The sequence below is a fragment of the Salmo salar genome, chromosome ssa08 (genome assembly GCF_905237065.1).
Source record: "Salmo salar chromosome ssa08, Ssal_v3.1, whole genome shotgun sequence".
Classification (NCBI taxonomy): domain Eukaryota; kingdom Metazoa; phylum Chordata; class Actinopteri; order Salmoniformes; family Salmonidae; genus Salmo; species Salmo salar.
Genome location: NC_059449.1, coordinates 7,376,374 through 7,393,261, shown reverse-complemented (window position 1 = coordinate 7,393,261; position 16,888 = coordinate 7,376,374). Strand labels below are relative to the sequence as shown.

The window sequence follows — 16,888 nt, the reverse complement described above, 5'->3', positions numbered from 1 at the left end:
CCTAAACCCATTCGTAAGCATAGTGTCCCCCCCAAAACCTGTTTTGTAACATCATTCCCTATTAAACACTGTCAGACAGATACACTGTGGTAATGATGAGAAAGTTGTAAAAAGCAAAACTTTGCACCTCGCCAGTGACTTGATAAGCTGATTGTGGCCTGGCTGCTCAATATGCCTGATAGCTACTATTTCCTAGTTTTAGCGATTTAGTGATTAAGGGCACTGATAAACAGCCTGTAGCTTGTGCTTTATTTACGATAGTTTGACAGCTTGCAGATAATGAAGTTGTAGATCTGTTATTGTTCCCAGAAATCAGTCCTGAGCGCGTAGCCACTTGATAGACTGTCTGCAGTGTACTGACTAGTTTATCATGCACATTTTAACTTAAGAAATACTGCACCAAACACCTTCGCTAGATATAGAATTGCGCGACTAAAACCTTCTCGGCAAAATCTTCGACATTTAATTACAGATGTCTTGATTACGGATTAATTCTGACCATTTTAATATTTTGAGCAAGTGGCTATGTTGTTGCTACGGTGACTCAGGAGGGACAAACAACCGTAACTGCCACGGTACAGTTAAGCAATAAGGCCTGACGGGGTGTGGTATATGGCCAATATACCACAGCTAAAGGCTGTTCTGCGTCGTGCCTGGATACAGACCTTAGCCATGGCATATTGGTAATATTAGGTGCCTTATTGCTATTATGAACTGGTTACCAATGTAACTACAGCAGAAAAAAAAGAAAATTGTTCATACCCATGGAATATGGTCTGATATACCACGGCTGTCAGCCAATCAGCAATTCTTAATGAGCAATCTTCAAAACGAGGCCAAATCAGTGCAGTCACCCTTTAAGTAATCTTAAATTTCCCCATTTCAATGAACTTATACCTTTAAAATATATATATATTCTGCTCAAAAAAATAAAGGGAACACTAAAATAACACATCATGAATGAATGAAATAATCTTATTAAATACTTTTTTCTTTACATAGTTGAATGTGCTGACAACAAAATCACACAAAAATAATCAATGGAAATCCAATTTATCAACCCATGGAGGTCTGGATTTGGAGTCACACTCAAAATTAAAGTGCAAAACCACACTACAGGCTGATCCAACTTTTATGTAATGTCCTTAAAACAAATCAAAATGAGGCTCAGTAGTTTGTGTGGCCTCCACGTACCTGTATGACCTCCCTACAATGCCTGGGCATGCTCCTGATGAGGTGGCGGATGGTCTCCTGAGGGATCTCCTCCCAGACCTGGACTAAAGCATCCGCCAACTCCTGGACAGTCTGTGGTGCAACGTGGCGTTGGTGGATGGAGCGAGACATGATGTCCCAGATGTGCTCAATTGGATTCAGGTCTGGGGAACGGGAGGGCCAGTCCATAGCATCAATGCCTTCCTCTTGCAGGAACTGCTGACACACTCCAGCCACATGAGGTCTAGCATTGTCTTGCATTAAGAGGAACCCAGGGCCAACCGCACCAGCATATGGTCTCACAAGGGGTCTGAGGATCTCATCTCGGTACCTAATGGCAGTCAGGCTACCTCTGGCGAGCACATGAAGGGCTGTGCGGCCCCCCAAAGAAATGCCACCCCACACCATGACTGACCCACCGCTAAACCGGTCATGCTGGAGGATGTTGCAGGCAGCAGAACGTTCTCCACGGCGTCTCCAGACTCTGTCACGTCTGTCACATGTGCTCAGTGTGAACCTGCTTTCATCTGTGAAGAGCACAGGGCGCCAGTGGCGAATTTGCCAATCTTGGTGTTCTCTGGCAAATGCCAAACGTCCTGCACGGTGTTGGGCTGTAAGCACAACCCCACCTGTGGACGTCGGGCCCTCATACCACCCTCATGGAGTCTGTTTCTGACCATTTGAGCACACACATGCACATTTGTGGCCTGCTGGTGGTCATTTTGCAAGGCTCTGGCAGTGCTCCTCCTGCTCCTCCTTGCACAAAGGCGGAGGTAGCGGTCCTGCTACTGGGTTGTTGCCGTCCTACGGCCTCCTCCACGTCTCTTGATGTACTGGCCTGTCTCTTGGTAGCGCCTCCATGCTCTGGACACTACGCTGACACAGCAAACCTTCTTGCCACAGCTCGCATTGATGTGCCATCCTGGATGAGCTGCACTACCTGAACTTGTGTGGGTTGTAGACTCCGTCTCATGCTACCACTGGAGTGAAAGCACCGCCAGCATTCAAAAGTGACCAAAACATCAGCCAGGAAGCATAGGAACTGAGAAGTGGTCTGTGGTTACCACCTGCAGAACCACTCCTTTATTGGGGGTGTCTTGCTAATTGCCTATAATGTCCACCTGTTGTCTATTCCATTTGCACAACAGCATGTGAAATTTATTGTCAATCAGTGTTGCTTCCTAAGTGGACAGTTTGATTTCACAGAAGTGTGATTGACTTGGAGTTACATTGTGTTGTTTAAGTGTTCCCTTTATTTTTTTGAGCAGTATATATATATTTGCGGCAGAATTGGCTCTTTTAGTCATTCTTAAACCTTTAAACCTGACTTGGCTTGTTAAATGAAGGTCTAAAAGCTAAAATCTCCCATCTCCTGTTTCAGCTCTAAGATATATAGGGATGGGGATGTATATACAATACCATTCAAAAGTTTGAGTTCACTTAGAAATGTCTAGAAGTCCAGCATCCCGGAGTCGCCTCTTCACTATTGACGTTGAGACTGGTGTTTGGCGGGTACTATTTAATGAAGCTGCCAGTTGAGGACTTGTGAGGTGTCTGTTTCTCAAACTAGACACTCTAATGTACTTGTCCTTTTGCTTAGTTGTGCACCTAGCCCTCCCACTCCCCTTTCTATTCTGGTTAGAGCCAGTTTGTGCTGTTCAGTGAAGGGAGTAGTACACAGAGTTGTGCGAGATCTTCAGTTTCTTGGCAATTTCTCACATGGAATAGCCTTCAATTCTCAGAACAATAATAGACTGATGATAATAGACTGACGAGTTTCAGAAGAAAAGTTTTTGTTCCTGGTCATTTTGAGCCTGTAATCAAACCCACAAATGCTGATGCTCCAGATACTCAACTAGTCTAAAGGAGGCCAGTTTTATTCCTCCTTTAATCAGAACAACAGTTTTCAGCTGTGCTTACATAATTGCAAAAGCATTTTCTAAATGATCAATTAGCCTTTTAAATTGATAAACTTGGATTAGCGAACACAGGAGTGATGGTTGCTGATAATGGGCCTCTGTACGCCCATGTAGATATTCCATAAAAAATCTACCGTTTCCAGCTACAATAGTAATTTACAACATTAACAATGTCTACACTGTATTTCTGATCAATTTGATATTATTTTAATGGACAAAAGATGTGCTTTTCTTTCAAAAACAAGGACATTTCTAAGCGACCCCAAACTTTTGAACGGTAGTATGTATTTATTTATAGTAACCCTCACAACTTCCATTTTTCATATAGAACTGAAATCTCACAAAAATTCCCCTCTTCTTCATCCGTGTGATTTTAATTTTTTTCCCCCCCACCAGCTCGAAGATCTACGGCGACGGGAATGCGGTGCCTCGCATCCTGAAGTTCCTGCAGACCATCGACCTTGATGAGCCGCTGCAGAAGACCTTCTGCTTCCCCCCCGTCAAGGAGTGGGACATCTCCCAAGACATCGACCACATCCTGGAGACTCAGAGCGCCCTAGCTGTCGACCTGGGGGGGACCAACCTCCGCGTGGCCATCGTCAGCATGAGGGTACGGTGGTAGTGGTGAGGTGGGGGGGTACACTGCATGTTAGATTTGTTATTCTTATTTATCTTACCATTATTAGTCGGGATTGGTTAAAAGCATAAATCCTCTTCCTGGTCATACATCAGCAAAATAAACACACAGTACATTACACTATCCATCTATTCTCTCATTGCCGTGTGCTTCTCAGATTTCTGTCTAACCATCCATGTGGGTTCATCATCCCTCTACACCCAACTAGTTCAGGTTTGTGATGGTGGTTGATAGTTTAGAATGCCCATAACCACCAAAGGTCCCTAGAAATGTATGAAGAAATGATCGATGGAACTAGAAAAGTTTCAGATAAAAATATTTACCATACCAAGATGGCATGATGTACAGAGCTGAAAGAATTTGCCTTTCAACACAACCAAGAATTAAGTCAATTCTGTTCTATTTTTGTAACGTTGCACTTCTCATGGAAGAAGCCCCAGGCCTGTACCATTTCTAGCCTGATCAAGCCATGAACTGTCCCTCTCCATCTTTGGAGGATGCATGCACTCAAAGACTTGGCCTCTCTTGGTTGACCTAACTATAGCCAGGCTAGTCATGATGTGTTGCTTGTTTATTTTTTGCTTTTGAAGCGCTTTCAGATTGTGTAAAGCGCTATAGAAATGTCATTTGTTATTATTTGTCGCGGGCATGTGTGTTGTCTAAAACTGCTTTTCGTCAGTGGAGTAAGCTGGAGTTGAACACAAATGTCAACAGTGAGAAGTCATATCTTCTATTCTCCAACTTCATGACTAATGGTTAGATTAGAATGTCAACCGATCATTCTTTAGCCTAACGGAAGTCGTCTGTCTTTTAACACATTTTTATCTTGATTAGGCCCCATTTGATTTATGATTTTACCGTGAGTAACACCATGAGCATGTGCCGCTCAGCTGAATAGTGGCTGTTAGGTATAACATTCTTCTGAGACGCTGATATATTTAATGAAATCGCTGACGTCAGACAAGCACTGACTTGTCAACCAACACATTGTGTTTTCCTTTCCTTGTGTGGCCTTCCTTATCAAATAATGTACCAACTGTACTTATCGGTTGATTGTGTTGAACAAGTGGATTTATCTGCATGAAATATCTTATCTTTGTGGGCAACAATTTAAAACTTGTTGGTTCTCTGTGGCTGAGTTGGTAGAGCAAGACACTTGTATGGTTGTGGGTTAGAGCTCTGCTGGGGCCACCAATAGGATGACTAACTCGCTTCGGATAAAATCGTCTCCTAAATGGCATATACTTTATTATTTTATATATGGGCAAAAATAAAATGTAATTTAAGGAACATTTTATTTTAAGTATTAGTGTATTGGTCAGATTTGTTTATTTTTATATATACATATTTTTTAATTGTAGGGTAAGATAGTGAAGAAGTACACTCAGACGAACCCCAAAACCTACGAGGCGAGGATCGAGCTGATACTGAAGATGTGTACGGAGGCAGTCTTTGACGCTGTTCATCTCAACTGCCGGATTCTGGGAGTGGGTACGTGGCTTTCTCTCCTTCATGAAATGTCCCTTTTTATGTTTTGAATTGCACTTGAATATGGCAACCTTTTCTTATGCGAATCTGTCAGGAAGCACATTGACTATACCAAATGTTGGGCGGGGCTTGCAATTGAACCATTTCACTGTACTTGTGTCAAATAACTGAACTTTATTCAATGTTTTAAATGCGTAAACGTCACAATCTCTTGCCCCAGTTTGTTGTGCTCAGCGACAATAAATACGCTTCAAAGTCTGCGTAGTCCCTAGTTTTCTCACTATATAATCATTTTTTACATTTGAGTAATTTCACAGACGATTTTATCCAGAGCGACTTAGTTATTAGTGCATTCATCTTAAGGTAGCTAGGTGAGACGACCACATATCACAGTCATAAGTACATTTTTCCTCAATAAAGAGTTTGTTAGTAGCTAGTAGGAAAAGACCCCTAGTTTGACAGGATCTGATTCGCTCTCCTCCACCCCCCTCAGGTGTGTCGACTGGGGGCAGGGTGAACCCCCAGGAGGGTGTGATCCTCCACTCCACCAAGCTGATCCAGGAGTGGAGCTCCATCGACATCCGCACCCCCATCTCTGACGCCCTCCACCTGCCCATCTGGGTCGACAACGACGGCAACTGTGCCGCCCTGGCAGAGAAGAAGTTTGGCCACGGCAAAGGAGTGGAGAACTTTGTCACCATCATCACTGGAACAGGTACTATTACCGTTCATTCTGTTGATTTCATTTTCTGTTTATCGTGTTTCTATGAAATATGCATGACTATCATTATAACCTTTTTAACTTAAGGTTAGATTATTTGCAAAGGTTGAATACATTCCACACCCAGATGAGATGGATAGTAAAAAATGACTGTGTGGGTGGATCGCGTGCATAGCAGACCAATCGAAACTAGGCAATCAGATGTCAGTCAGTACCGTTTCTCATTTTGAATAGATTGAAAAGGTATTGAAAAACTGGATTTGTGTCCTGGAACACAGTCCTCCACGGCTACCCCCTGTTGAATGAGGTAATTGTCTTTGAGGCATTTGCAAACCATTTAGATTTTTTTTTTTTACGAAGTGAGCGACTAAAGGGGAAAAAACCTCACCGTAACCATGTTTTGACAATGCTACTGATACTATTAAGATTTCTATTTCATTCACTTGAGAACTTTTCCTGAGGACAATGACATTTTTAATCTACGTGGCATGAGGCATTAGAAACGATCGCAACGATGAAAGCACATGTTTGTGTATAATCTCTTAACGCAGTGCTAATGTGTAAATCATAGGTTAATGACAGCTTAATTAAAGCTTAACGTTGCGACACCTGGTTATTCGATAAATAGGCTATACACGCCAAAAAGCATTAATAGCCATTTGTCAGATCTATTTCACTGACGACAAAATAATTTGCCCATGTCAAACTTATTTTGTAAATACAGTTTACAGACACACCTGCGCATAATTGTTCGGGGTTTGAAACATTTCTACTGTCTGCAAACCGGCATGACGACATTCATTCCATGCCTCTGTTCTTTGATATCAGACATAACAATATGATTTTATATAGTCAAGTTCCACATTCCAAAAGCGGCCATTTTTAACTAATTCATATAAAATACAAATATTGGTCCGTTTAATTACTTACACTTAACCAGTCATATCTAGATTGGGGCCAATGTGGTTTCTGTCTGAACGTTCCGGAGAGCGCCACTTTCTCCTCCATAGCCGTTGCTAACTGATAATTGACGCTTCTGTGTTGTGCTGTTTTATTTCTGATAGTTTTCAATATCTAATGAATATGTCCAGTGAAAGCAGATATGCAATTTGTTGACACCACAACACAGTACAGACGTGGAAACACATGTTAGTCAATAAAAACGTCTGTTAAATTCCCCCCCTCTGTTTTGCTTGTGTACAGCGGGTCATTTCATATAGGGAATTGTTGGAGGCGCTCTCGTGTTACATCTCCAAAATGTAGAGAATAAAGACGCTAACATGGCAGCCGTTCTAAAAGCTGACACAACTCTCTCTCTCTCGTGTGTGTGTATGTATGTATGTATGTAATGTGTGTGTGTGTGTGTGTCTCTGGACTTAACCGTTGTGTGTCATTTCTGAACAGGTGTAGCGACCCAATAAGCATGGCTTCTTCCTGATTTGCACAAAATCCGTTCTAAGCGAAGTTCCGTCGCCCATAGGGACGCAGCGTAGCGATCATTGATCAAGGAACGAACATAACAATTAGCTAGTTAAACAGTTACCTTGCTTAGCTCGCTAATCAGTCAGCTAGCTAATGTTAGCTATCATCAAGCTGGTGCACAAGATGCACCACACGTTAGTTTTTTTTATGAGTCACAACATAAGGATTGCTCGTTCATGCCAGCGTAGCTACGCATCAAAATGAAGTAAGGCGTAGCTATCAAAACAACATTTGTCACTATAGGGGTGTCTCAACCTTGCTAACAAAGGACCCCTAACGAATAAGGTAGTCGTGCTGATCGGGAAGCCACACCGACGGGGGCACCACTAACCATTCTGTTTGATTTGTGAACAGGCATCGGCGGGGGCATCATCCAGCACAACGAGCTGATCCACGGCAGTACGTTCTGCGCGGCCGAGCTGGGCCACATCATGGTGTCTCTGGACGGGCCGGAGTGTATGTGTGGCAGCCGTGGCTGCATCGAGGCCTACGCATCAGGCATGGCCCTGCAGAAAGAAGCCAAGAGGCTCCATGACGGTTAGTTAGAACACTTCTTGATTAGATTTTTTTTGGTAATCCTTTACTTAAAACCGAAAAGCATAAGGCATGGTGGTTATAATACATTGAACCAGGCACACATTGGGTGTCCGTCTTCACCAGTGAGGGCTGCAAAGCTTAAAACAACACGTCTTATGAAAAAGAGATGTTGATTCGACCCCTGGCCTGTGTCTGTTTTGGTTCTCCAGAGGAACTGCTGGAGGTGGAGGGGATGGTGGATCTGAAGAAGGCTGAGTCCATCAGCGCCATCCACCTCATCAACGCAGCCCGCCTGGGCAACCGCAAGGCTGAAGCTGTTCTCAGAACAGGTGGGTCCACGCTCATTATGTTGGTTGAACATCACCTTACATCAGACCTACTCCTTCATAAGTTAAGTGATGCGGTGCCTGTAGAAAGTCTACACCTCCCTTGGATTTCTTCACATTTTGATTGTTAAAAAGTGGTATTACATTTAATGTTGTCAATGATCTACACAAAATACTCAGTGGAAGAAAAATTCAAACATTAAAAAAAATGAATGAAACATAAAGCACTTATATACCTTGATTAGATAAATACTCACCCCCCTGAGTCAATGCATATGAGAAACACTTTTTGGTAGTGATTACAGCTGAGAGTCTTCTTGGGTATGTCTCCATAAGAGATTTGCACACCTGGATTGTGCAATATTTGGCCATTTTATATTTTTCAAATTCTTCCAGCTCTGCCAAGGTTTTTGGGATCATTGCTAGGCAGCCATTTAAGTCTTGCTTTAGATTTTCAAACAGATTTAACTCAATTGTAACTTGGCCACTCAGGAGCAGTCACTGTATTCTTTGTTAGCAACTCCAGTGTAGGTTATTGTCTTGCTAAAAGGTGAATTCCTCTCCCCGTGTCTGGTGTAAAGCAGACTGAATCAGGTTTTCCTCTAGGATTTTGACTGTGCTTAGCGCCATCCTGTTTCTTTTTCATCCTAAAAAACTCCCCAGTCTTTGCCAATGTCAAGCATACCCATACCATGCTGCAGCCACCACCATGCTTGAAAATAAGGAGGCAGTTACTCAGTGATGTGTTTTTGGATTTGCCCCAAACGTAAGGCTTTGCATTTACGCAAAAAAAATGTTTTTTGCAGTATTACTTTAGTGCGTTGTTGCATACATATATAATTTTGTTCCGTATATTTGTATGCTTCTTTTCACGCTGTCATTTATTTTGGAGTCACTACAATGTTCAGTTTTACTCCCATCACAGCCGTTGAACTGTATCCGTTTTAAAATCACCAATGGCCTCATGGTGACATCTCTAAGCAGCTTCCTTTCTGTCCGGCAGCTCAGTTCAGAAGAACGATTGTATCTTTGATGTGTCTGGGTGGTTTAATACATCATAATTATTAACGTGAACATGCTTAAAAAGGATCGGACCCTTTTTTTTCCATTTTCGCCAAAGATTTGGGTATGTCATTTATCTGCCTGTAGCTCAGGATCTGAAGCGAGGATATGCATATTCTTGATACTATTTGAAAGGAAACACTGAAGTTTGTGGAAATGTGAAATGAATGTAGGAGAATAACACATTTAGATCTGGTAAAAGATAATACAAAGAAAAAAACAATTTTGTTGTTACTTCCAACCTCATGCTAATCACGTTAGCCTACGTTAGCTCAACCGTCCCGTAGGGGGGACCGATATTCAATGTCTGATTTGTTAGTTACCCATTACCAATCACTGCCCTTCTTTATGAGGCTTTCGAAAAGCTCCCTGGTCTCTGTAGTTTAATCTATGCTTGAAATTCAATACTTGACTGAGGGACCTTAGATGTTGTATGTATGGGGGTAGTCATCCAGAAATCATGTCAAGCCCTATTATTTCACACAGTCCATATAACACATTTTTCTTGCGAAATAATTTAGGCTTGCCTAAACAAAGGGGATGAATACTTATGCAATGACTATTTTAGTTATTGAATTATTAATTTGTAAAAATATGTCTAATTTTCTTTTCACTTTGACATTATGAAGTATTTTGTGTAGATCAATGACCATAAATTACAAAGTGGGATTGAAATAGATTGAATTGCAACGCAACAAAATGTGAAATTTCAAGGCACTGTACATTTATTTTCCCTCAATGACTGACCTGGTTAAATACGTTTGATAAATCACTTTCTTCCCACCATTTTCATTTACTTGCTGAATTATGATGCATGATATCAAATGTGACATTGACATCATAGTCCAGACCCAGCTTGAATCATAGTGCATCTGTATGAAACCCACCCTGTATTTTATAGCTAACCACTCTCCTCTCCACCGTTTCCTCCTCATTCAGCCGGCATGGCCCTCGGAGTGGGCATCGTCAACATCCTCCACATGGTCAACCCCTCTCTGGTCATCCTGTCGGGAGTGCTGGCCGCCCACTACCAGGCACCTGTCCAGCAGGTCATAGATCAGAGAGCCCTCACCTCCGCCCAGGGCATCCAGGTCCTGACATCCGACCTCGAAGAGCCCGCCCTACTGGGGGCCGCTAGCATGGTGCTGGACTACACAACCAGGCGCATCTATTAAGAACATTACGGTAATGGACTACACAACCAGGCGCATCTATTACGAACATTACAGTAATGGACTACACAACAGGCGCATCTATTAAGAACATTACAGTAATGGACTACACAACCAGGAGCATCTATTAAGAACATTACAGTAATGGACTACACAACCAGGCGCATCTATTAAGAACATTACAGTAATGAACTACATAATCAGGCGCATCTATTAAGAACATTACAGTAATGGGCTACACAACAGGCGCATCTATTAAGAACATTACAGTAATGGACTACACAACCAGGCGCATCTATTAAATAAGGCGCATCTATTAAGAACATTACAGTAATGGACTACACAACAGGCACATCTATTAAGAACATTGGTCAGTTGTCAAGCTCTAGTTTTCATTTAAGTGGTCCCCAAAGGAGGGCCATATCTTGCAATTCCCTGGTGTAGAAAGATTTGCTATTAGCAAATAGAAATGGCTAAGATGGAAGGTAGGATCTACAGATGGATCTGCTCAATAGGACCTACATCTATGCTACTGTCCCAGATGGGACAATCTGACACGCTCTTCTAGCTATCGACGACTCCTATTGGACGAACCGTTGGCCATCATTTATTTCAGTTAGACATTTTCCAAAGGTATCGTCAGTGATAGTCTCATTTTCAATGTCAACATAATACAATTTCTACAGGGGATACAGTACTTAAATGGTAGCACTATAAACAACAGTGCTGAAATAGTAGTACTATTAACTACCTTACTGAAATAGTAGTGTGTGGATACATATATAACAGCCTATACAGTAATATGAGTAAATGGTTGGGTGTGTCCAGACAAAAGATCTGACCAAATTTGTATTAATTTATGCTTGTACTACATGGCCATATTTTGACCCTCATAATTCCATGTTTTTGTTACTTCTTAATTCTAAACGTACAATATGTTATTCTTGAAGCCACGCTATGAAAGCAGCATGTTGCTATGACATATTAACTGTACGTATTTGTCATACCGCGCTGTAAGCACTTTGCGCCGCTTTATCTTATTTTGTCTCCATTTTGGAATCAGCAAACCTTACAGCTGGTTTGGAAAACAAAATGTCCCCCAGGAGATGTTTTATGTTCCGCAGTGTTAAATGTTTCATTACCATCCAATCATTTAAGTTAAGCATATGGAACTGGAACGAGTTCTGCAACCAGGCGACTTACCCAAGGACCACAGTTACGACCTACCCTCAAGTGTAATGCCTATGCTATGTATGTCATAGTTGTCTTGGCTGTGTGCTTCAATTGACGGTGTGCTGCCAAATCACTTGTATTCATTATCGTTCTTTTTTGTTTTAATGCGCACTTCTTTTGCCTTGATTGTCATATTTGAAGAGATTACTGTGTATAAATCAGTCATGTGATTATTCCGTTTTGTGTATTTCTGTTTTTGATTATGTCATGGATACTGAAGCTTTTTTTTAAATTTTACTTCACTTGGGTACTTTGTGACCTCTAATCAATGCAATGGGTATTTTACACATTAAAAACACAAGAAAATGTCAGTTTCAGATGGGTGGATGGATTCATTAGATGCTATTCATGGTTTTAGGTGTGGCTGAACAAGGCTACGTAGTAAACACGCCACAGGGCTTGGAGTGCCAGTCAGTTTGTGCAATCGTAGGATTTAACTTTAATGTCCCTGAGGGAAAATTGGCTTAAATCCAGTACTGCTGTATACAAATAAACACTGAATATGAAATATTGTAACATAATACAACACTTTCCCATGTCATACACACCTTGTCACTCATTGTCATCACAATCAGTGACGTTGAGTATAATATCTGCCACTATTACGTCTGGGTATTCCCTGGAATCGAATCCACTATCCTGGTGTTGCAAGCTCCAAGTTTTACCAACCAACTGCGCTGCAGAGAAACTCAGGGCATAGTGATTACAATCAGGTGGTGGTGTGATTGAGACGCCGCAAACCAGAATGGCTGATTTCTTCCCATGCCCTTCATCTCCAGTTGGCAAGCATGATCCGCCTCCAGCTGTTTGGTCACAGTAGTAGTGTGATTTTATAGAATCACATCAGGTTCACAAAACAGTTGCACTCTTTTACTGTACAGAAATGGCCAGGTATCTACTTGGTAAAGGAGGAAAAGAAAACGTATTTACAATATGTAAGTATGGTTTCAAATGTGACAATACAAAGTAGTCCTGTGGCAATACCCCTGTTCTTTTGTCTGTTTTGACCATGTCAGACGGACACTAGAATCTATACTGTATAAAAATATAAACGCAACATGTAAAGTGTTGGTCCCATGAAACATGAGCTGAAATAAAAGATCCCAGATATTTTCCATATACACAAAAAGCTTATTTCTCTCAAGTTTTGTGTACACATTTGTTTACATCCTGGTTAGTGGGCATTTCTCCTTTGGGAAGATAATCCATCAACGTGACTGGTGTGGCATATCAAGAAGCTGATTAAACAGAATGATCATTACACAGGTGCACCTTGTGCTGTGGACAAAAGTCAACACAATGCCACAGACGTCTCAGGGGAGTGTGCAATTGGCATCCTGACTGCAGGATTGTCCACCAGAGCTGTTGCTAGAGAATTGAATGTTAATTTCTCTACCATAAGCTGCCTCCAACGTTGGATTTAGAGAATTTTGCAGTACGTCCAACCGGCCTCACAACCGCAGACCACATGTAACCACGCCAGCCAAAGACCTCCACACCTTCACCTGCGCGATCGTCTGAGACCAGCCACCTGATGAAACTGGGTTTGCACAATCTAAGAATTTCTGCACAAACTGTCAGAAAACGTTTCAGGGAAGCTCATCTGCGTGCTCATCATTATCACCAGGGTCTTGACCTGACTGCAGTTGGGCGTCATAACCAACTTCAATGAGTAAATGCGCACCTTTCGATGGCCACTGGCACGCTGGAGAAGTATGCTCTTCAAGGATGAATCCCGGTTTCAACTGTACCGGGCAGATGGCAGACAGCGTCGGTGTCGTGTGGATGCCCCATGGTGGGGTTATGGTATGGGCAGGCATAAGCTATGGACAACCAACACAAATGCATTTTAGTGATGTCAATTTGAATGCACAGAGATACCGTGATGAGATCCTGAGGCCCATTGTCGTGCCATCACCTCATGTTTCAGCATGATGTTGCATGGCCTCTGTATAGGGTTGCACATTTTGGGGAATATTCAGAGGTGGAAATGTTCCTTGGGAATACATGTGAATTAATATCATTTGAATGTAGATATTTTTTGCATTGGATATATTTACTATATCATAAGGAGACAAACAAACCTTTTACCATATCATAAGTAGACACAATTACAAATGATTAAATCCTTCCAATAGATTTATTTTGTTTTGAATTGTTACGAATTGAACTTTAAATGAGTTGACTTAACATGGGATGATTTCACTGAACAAAATAAATATTGAATGATCCATCGCATCTCCCAAAAACGTTTTCAACATCTGTAAAATGATAGGAAGACAACCAAAGCTGTAGTTTCTAGACTATCAGGCTTCCATGTGTTCTCCCTGGACCTCCTCAATGTCCACCTCTTGAACATCAGACTCTGAAGCCTCATCTTCACTGTCACTTTCCAACCTTGTTGAGGATGGCTCATTGTCAGGCTCAAAAAGCCTCAAATTTGCCCGGATGGCCACCAATTTGTCAACCCTTGTATTGGTCAGCCTGTTGCGCGCTTTGTTGTGTGTGTTCCCAAACAAGGACCAGTTGCGCTCTGAGGTGGATGATGTTGGTGGGATTTGGAGGATGATGGAGGCAACAGGGGAAAGAGCCTCAGATCCACAGAATCCCTTCCTCCAGGTAGCTGATGAGGCAATATGGCAGTCGTGCCAACATATATCTCCATCCCAAAGCCCTTGCTTGGAAGTGTACTTCGCCAGACTGCCAAGAACCTTGCCCTCATCCTGTCCAAGGTGGTGAGACACGATAGTGATGACACCATAGGCCTTGTTGATCTCTGCAGCAAACAGGATGCTCTTGCCAGCATACTTGGGGTCTAACGTACGCTGCGACGTGTATGGGCTTCAGGCAGAAGTCTAAATGCTTTTTGATATTTCAGAACTGCAGTTTCCTCTGCTTGGAGCAACAGTGAAGTAGGCAGGACAGTATGGATTTATTCTCTTACATCTGCAAGCAGAGTTTGAACATCAGACAGGATGGCATTGTCTCCCTCAATCCGTGCAATGGCTACTGCTATAGGTTTCAGGAGTTTCATGCTGCTTACCACTCTCTCCCAAAATACATCATCCAGGAGGATCCTCTTGATGGGGCTGTCCATATCGGCAGACTGTCATATGGCCATTTCTTGGAGAGACTCGTTCCCCTCCAGGAGATTGTCAAACATGACGACAACACCACCCCAACGGGTGTTGCTGGGCAGCTTCAATGTGGTGCTCTTATTCTTCTCACTTTGCTTGGTGAGGTAGATTGCTGCTATAACTTGATGACCCTCCACATACCTAACCATTTCCTTGGCTCTCTTGTAGTGTATCCATTGTTTTCAGTGCCATGATGTCCTTGAGGAGCAGATTCAATGCATGAGCAGCACAGCCTATGGGTGTGATGTGAGGTTAGGACACCTCCACTTTAGACCAAGCAGCCTTCATGTTCGCAGCATTGTCTGTCACCAGTGCAAATACCTTCTGTGGTCCAAGGTCATTGATGACTGCCTTCAGCTCATCTGCAATGTAGAGACCAGTGTGTCTGTTGTCCCTTGTCTGTGCTCTTGAATACTGGTTGAGGGGTGGAGATGATGTAGTTAATTATTTCTCTGACTACGTTTCTCCATAGAGTAAAAAAAAAAGATCTAATTCCAGGAGGACCATGAGCTGTTGCGATCTATAAGGTGTCTGATTCATCATTTTCACCTCGAATAGAAGTAGAGGGCTTTTTGTCCAGCGGTTGCTTGTTGTGAGCGCTAAGGGAACTTTATGCACCTTTATTGCATTCTTCACATATGATTTGGCACAGTATTTGCAAATGTACACAGCTTTTCCTTCTACATTAGCTGCAGTGAAATGTCTCCACACATCAGATGGTGCTCGGCATTGTCCTGTAAAGATTAGAAAAGAGTACAAAAAAAAATACAATTCCATGTACAGATAAATAGTTAGATTAAACTATTTTGTATAAATGTTTTAAAATGAAACGTATGGAAACATGTGAATTAACACTGTTAGCAGTCTCAAGCAAGCTAAAACCCACCGTTTTTTTTCTACTAACTAGCAGAAATTGTTAACAAGTTAGAAATGATTTAAACAAACTTTTCTGTAGGCTACTATTTACTAGTTAACAAAAAGTCAAAATATATTCACCCCACCCAGTATTGTAATCAAAATTTACCAGAAAGCATGTAGTCCTTGGCTCAGACAGTGTAGTAGATCTTTAGTGAGCTAGATCTTGAGAATCAGCTGTATATGTGATGGAAGAATGCACTGTGCATGCAGACGGTTGCACTTCCATTGAATTGGGGATAGTTTAACCAAAATATGCCACAAGACCTAGAATTGCCTTGTGTGTCTCACAAAAAAGGTTCACTGTTAAGGTAACTTTTTTGATGTATTTTTAAGCTAACTGTGACCAACAGATGCATATCTGTATTCCCAGTCATGAAATCCATAGATTAGGGCCTAATGACTTTATTTAATTTGACTGATTTCCTTATATGAACTGTAACTCAGTAAAATATTTGAAATTGTTGCATGTTGCGTTTATATTTTTGTTCAGTGTAGTTAACATGTCTCGAGTCAGACAATTCACCTGAGCAGCAGTCAGAACCTCACCTATCAATGATTAAAGGAAACGTAGAGCTGTACTACTGACTAGAATGCCTCCTTTGTTTCCATAAAGGGTGGAACATGGCCATCAACAATGCCTCTCTCGCTTCCAAAATTAATTAGTTTAATGTAACGTAAAGTACTATGTCAACAGAGTATGACAAAACGTAAACCAGCAGGTTTTTCAGTCCTCTGGGAATGTTTTCATAGCCTAGCTATCATATATCTAGCCTATATGGAATGACCATATAAACCCTTCAAACTCAACTTTGGACCTTGAAACTCGTTCCACTGCTCCCCCCCCACATTCCTCCCCTCGAATCAGGGACTGATTTAGATCTGGGACACCAGGTGGATGCAATTAATTATCAGGTAGAACAGAAAACCAGCAGGCTCCGGACCTCGTGGTGTTAAAGGCACCGCATTTGTCAGTCCCACGTCTGCATTGGCCGTGCAGTATTTACATTGCTACAGCCTCTGCAGAAGTCAGAGCATTAATACTTA

General features: G+C 42.0%; 1 protein-coding gene across 5 annotated transcripts in view; it reads left to right on the top strand.

The window, feature by feature from the left end:
- LOC106609886 (bifunctional UDP-N-acetylglucosamine 2-epimerase/N-acetylmannosamine kinase) overlaps positions 1 to 12,100 on the top strand; it is a 38,999-nt gene extending 26,899 nt beyond the window's left edge. For 4 of the 5 annotated variants that reach the window (XM_014208918.2, XM_014208917.2, XM_045722690.1 and 1 more), the window contains 6 exons: positions 3,528 to 3,741; positions 5,130 to 5,259; positions 5,750 to 5,971; positions 7,814 to 7,996; positions 8,206 to 8,325; positions 10,324 to 12,100. In XM_014208918.2, the coding sequence (XP_014064393.1) occupies positions 3,528 to 3,741; positions 5,130 to 5,259; positions 5,750 to 5,971; positions 7,814 to 7,996; positions 8,206 to 8,325; positions 10,324 to 10,559 (1,105 nt within the window). In that variant the 3' untranslated portion in view covers positions 10,560 to 12,100. The remainder of the gene's footprint in view (positions 1 to 3,527; positions 3,742 to 5,129; positions 5,260 to 5,749; positions 5,972 to 7,813; positions 7,997 to 8,205; positions 8,326 to 10,323) is intronic. The other variant, XR_006770775.1, reaches the window with a different exon arrangement.
- The last annotated feature ends 4,788 nt before the right edge of the window (positions 12,101 to 16,888 follow it).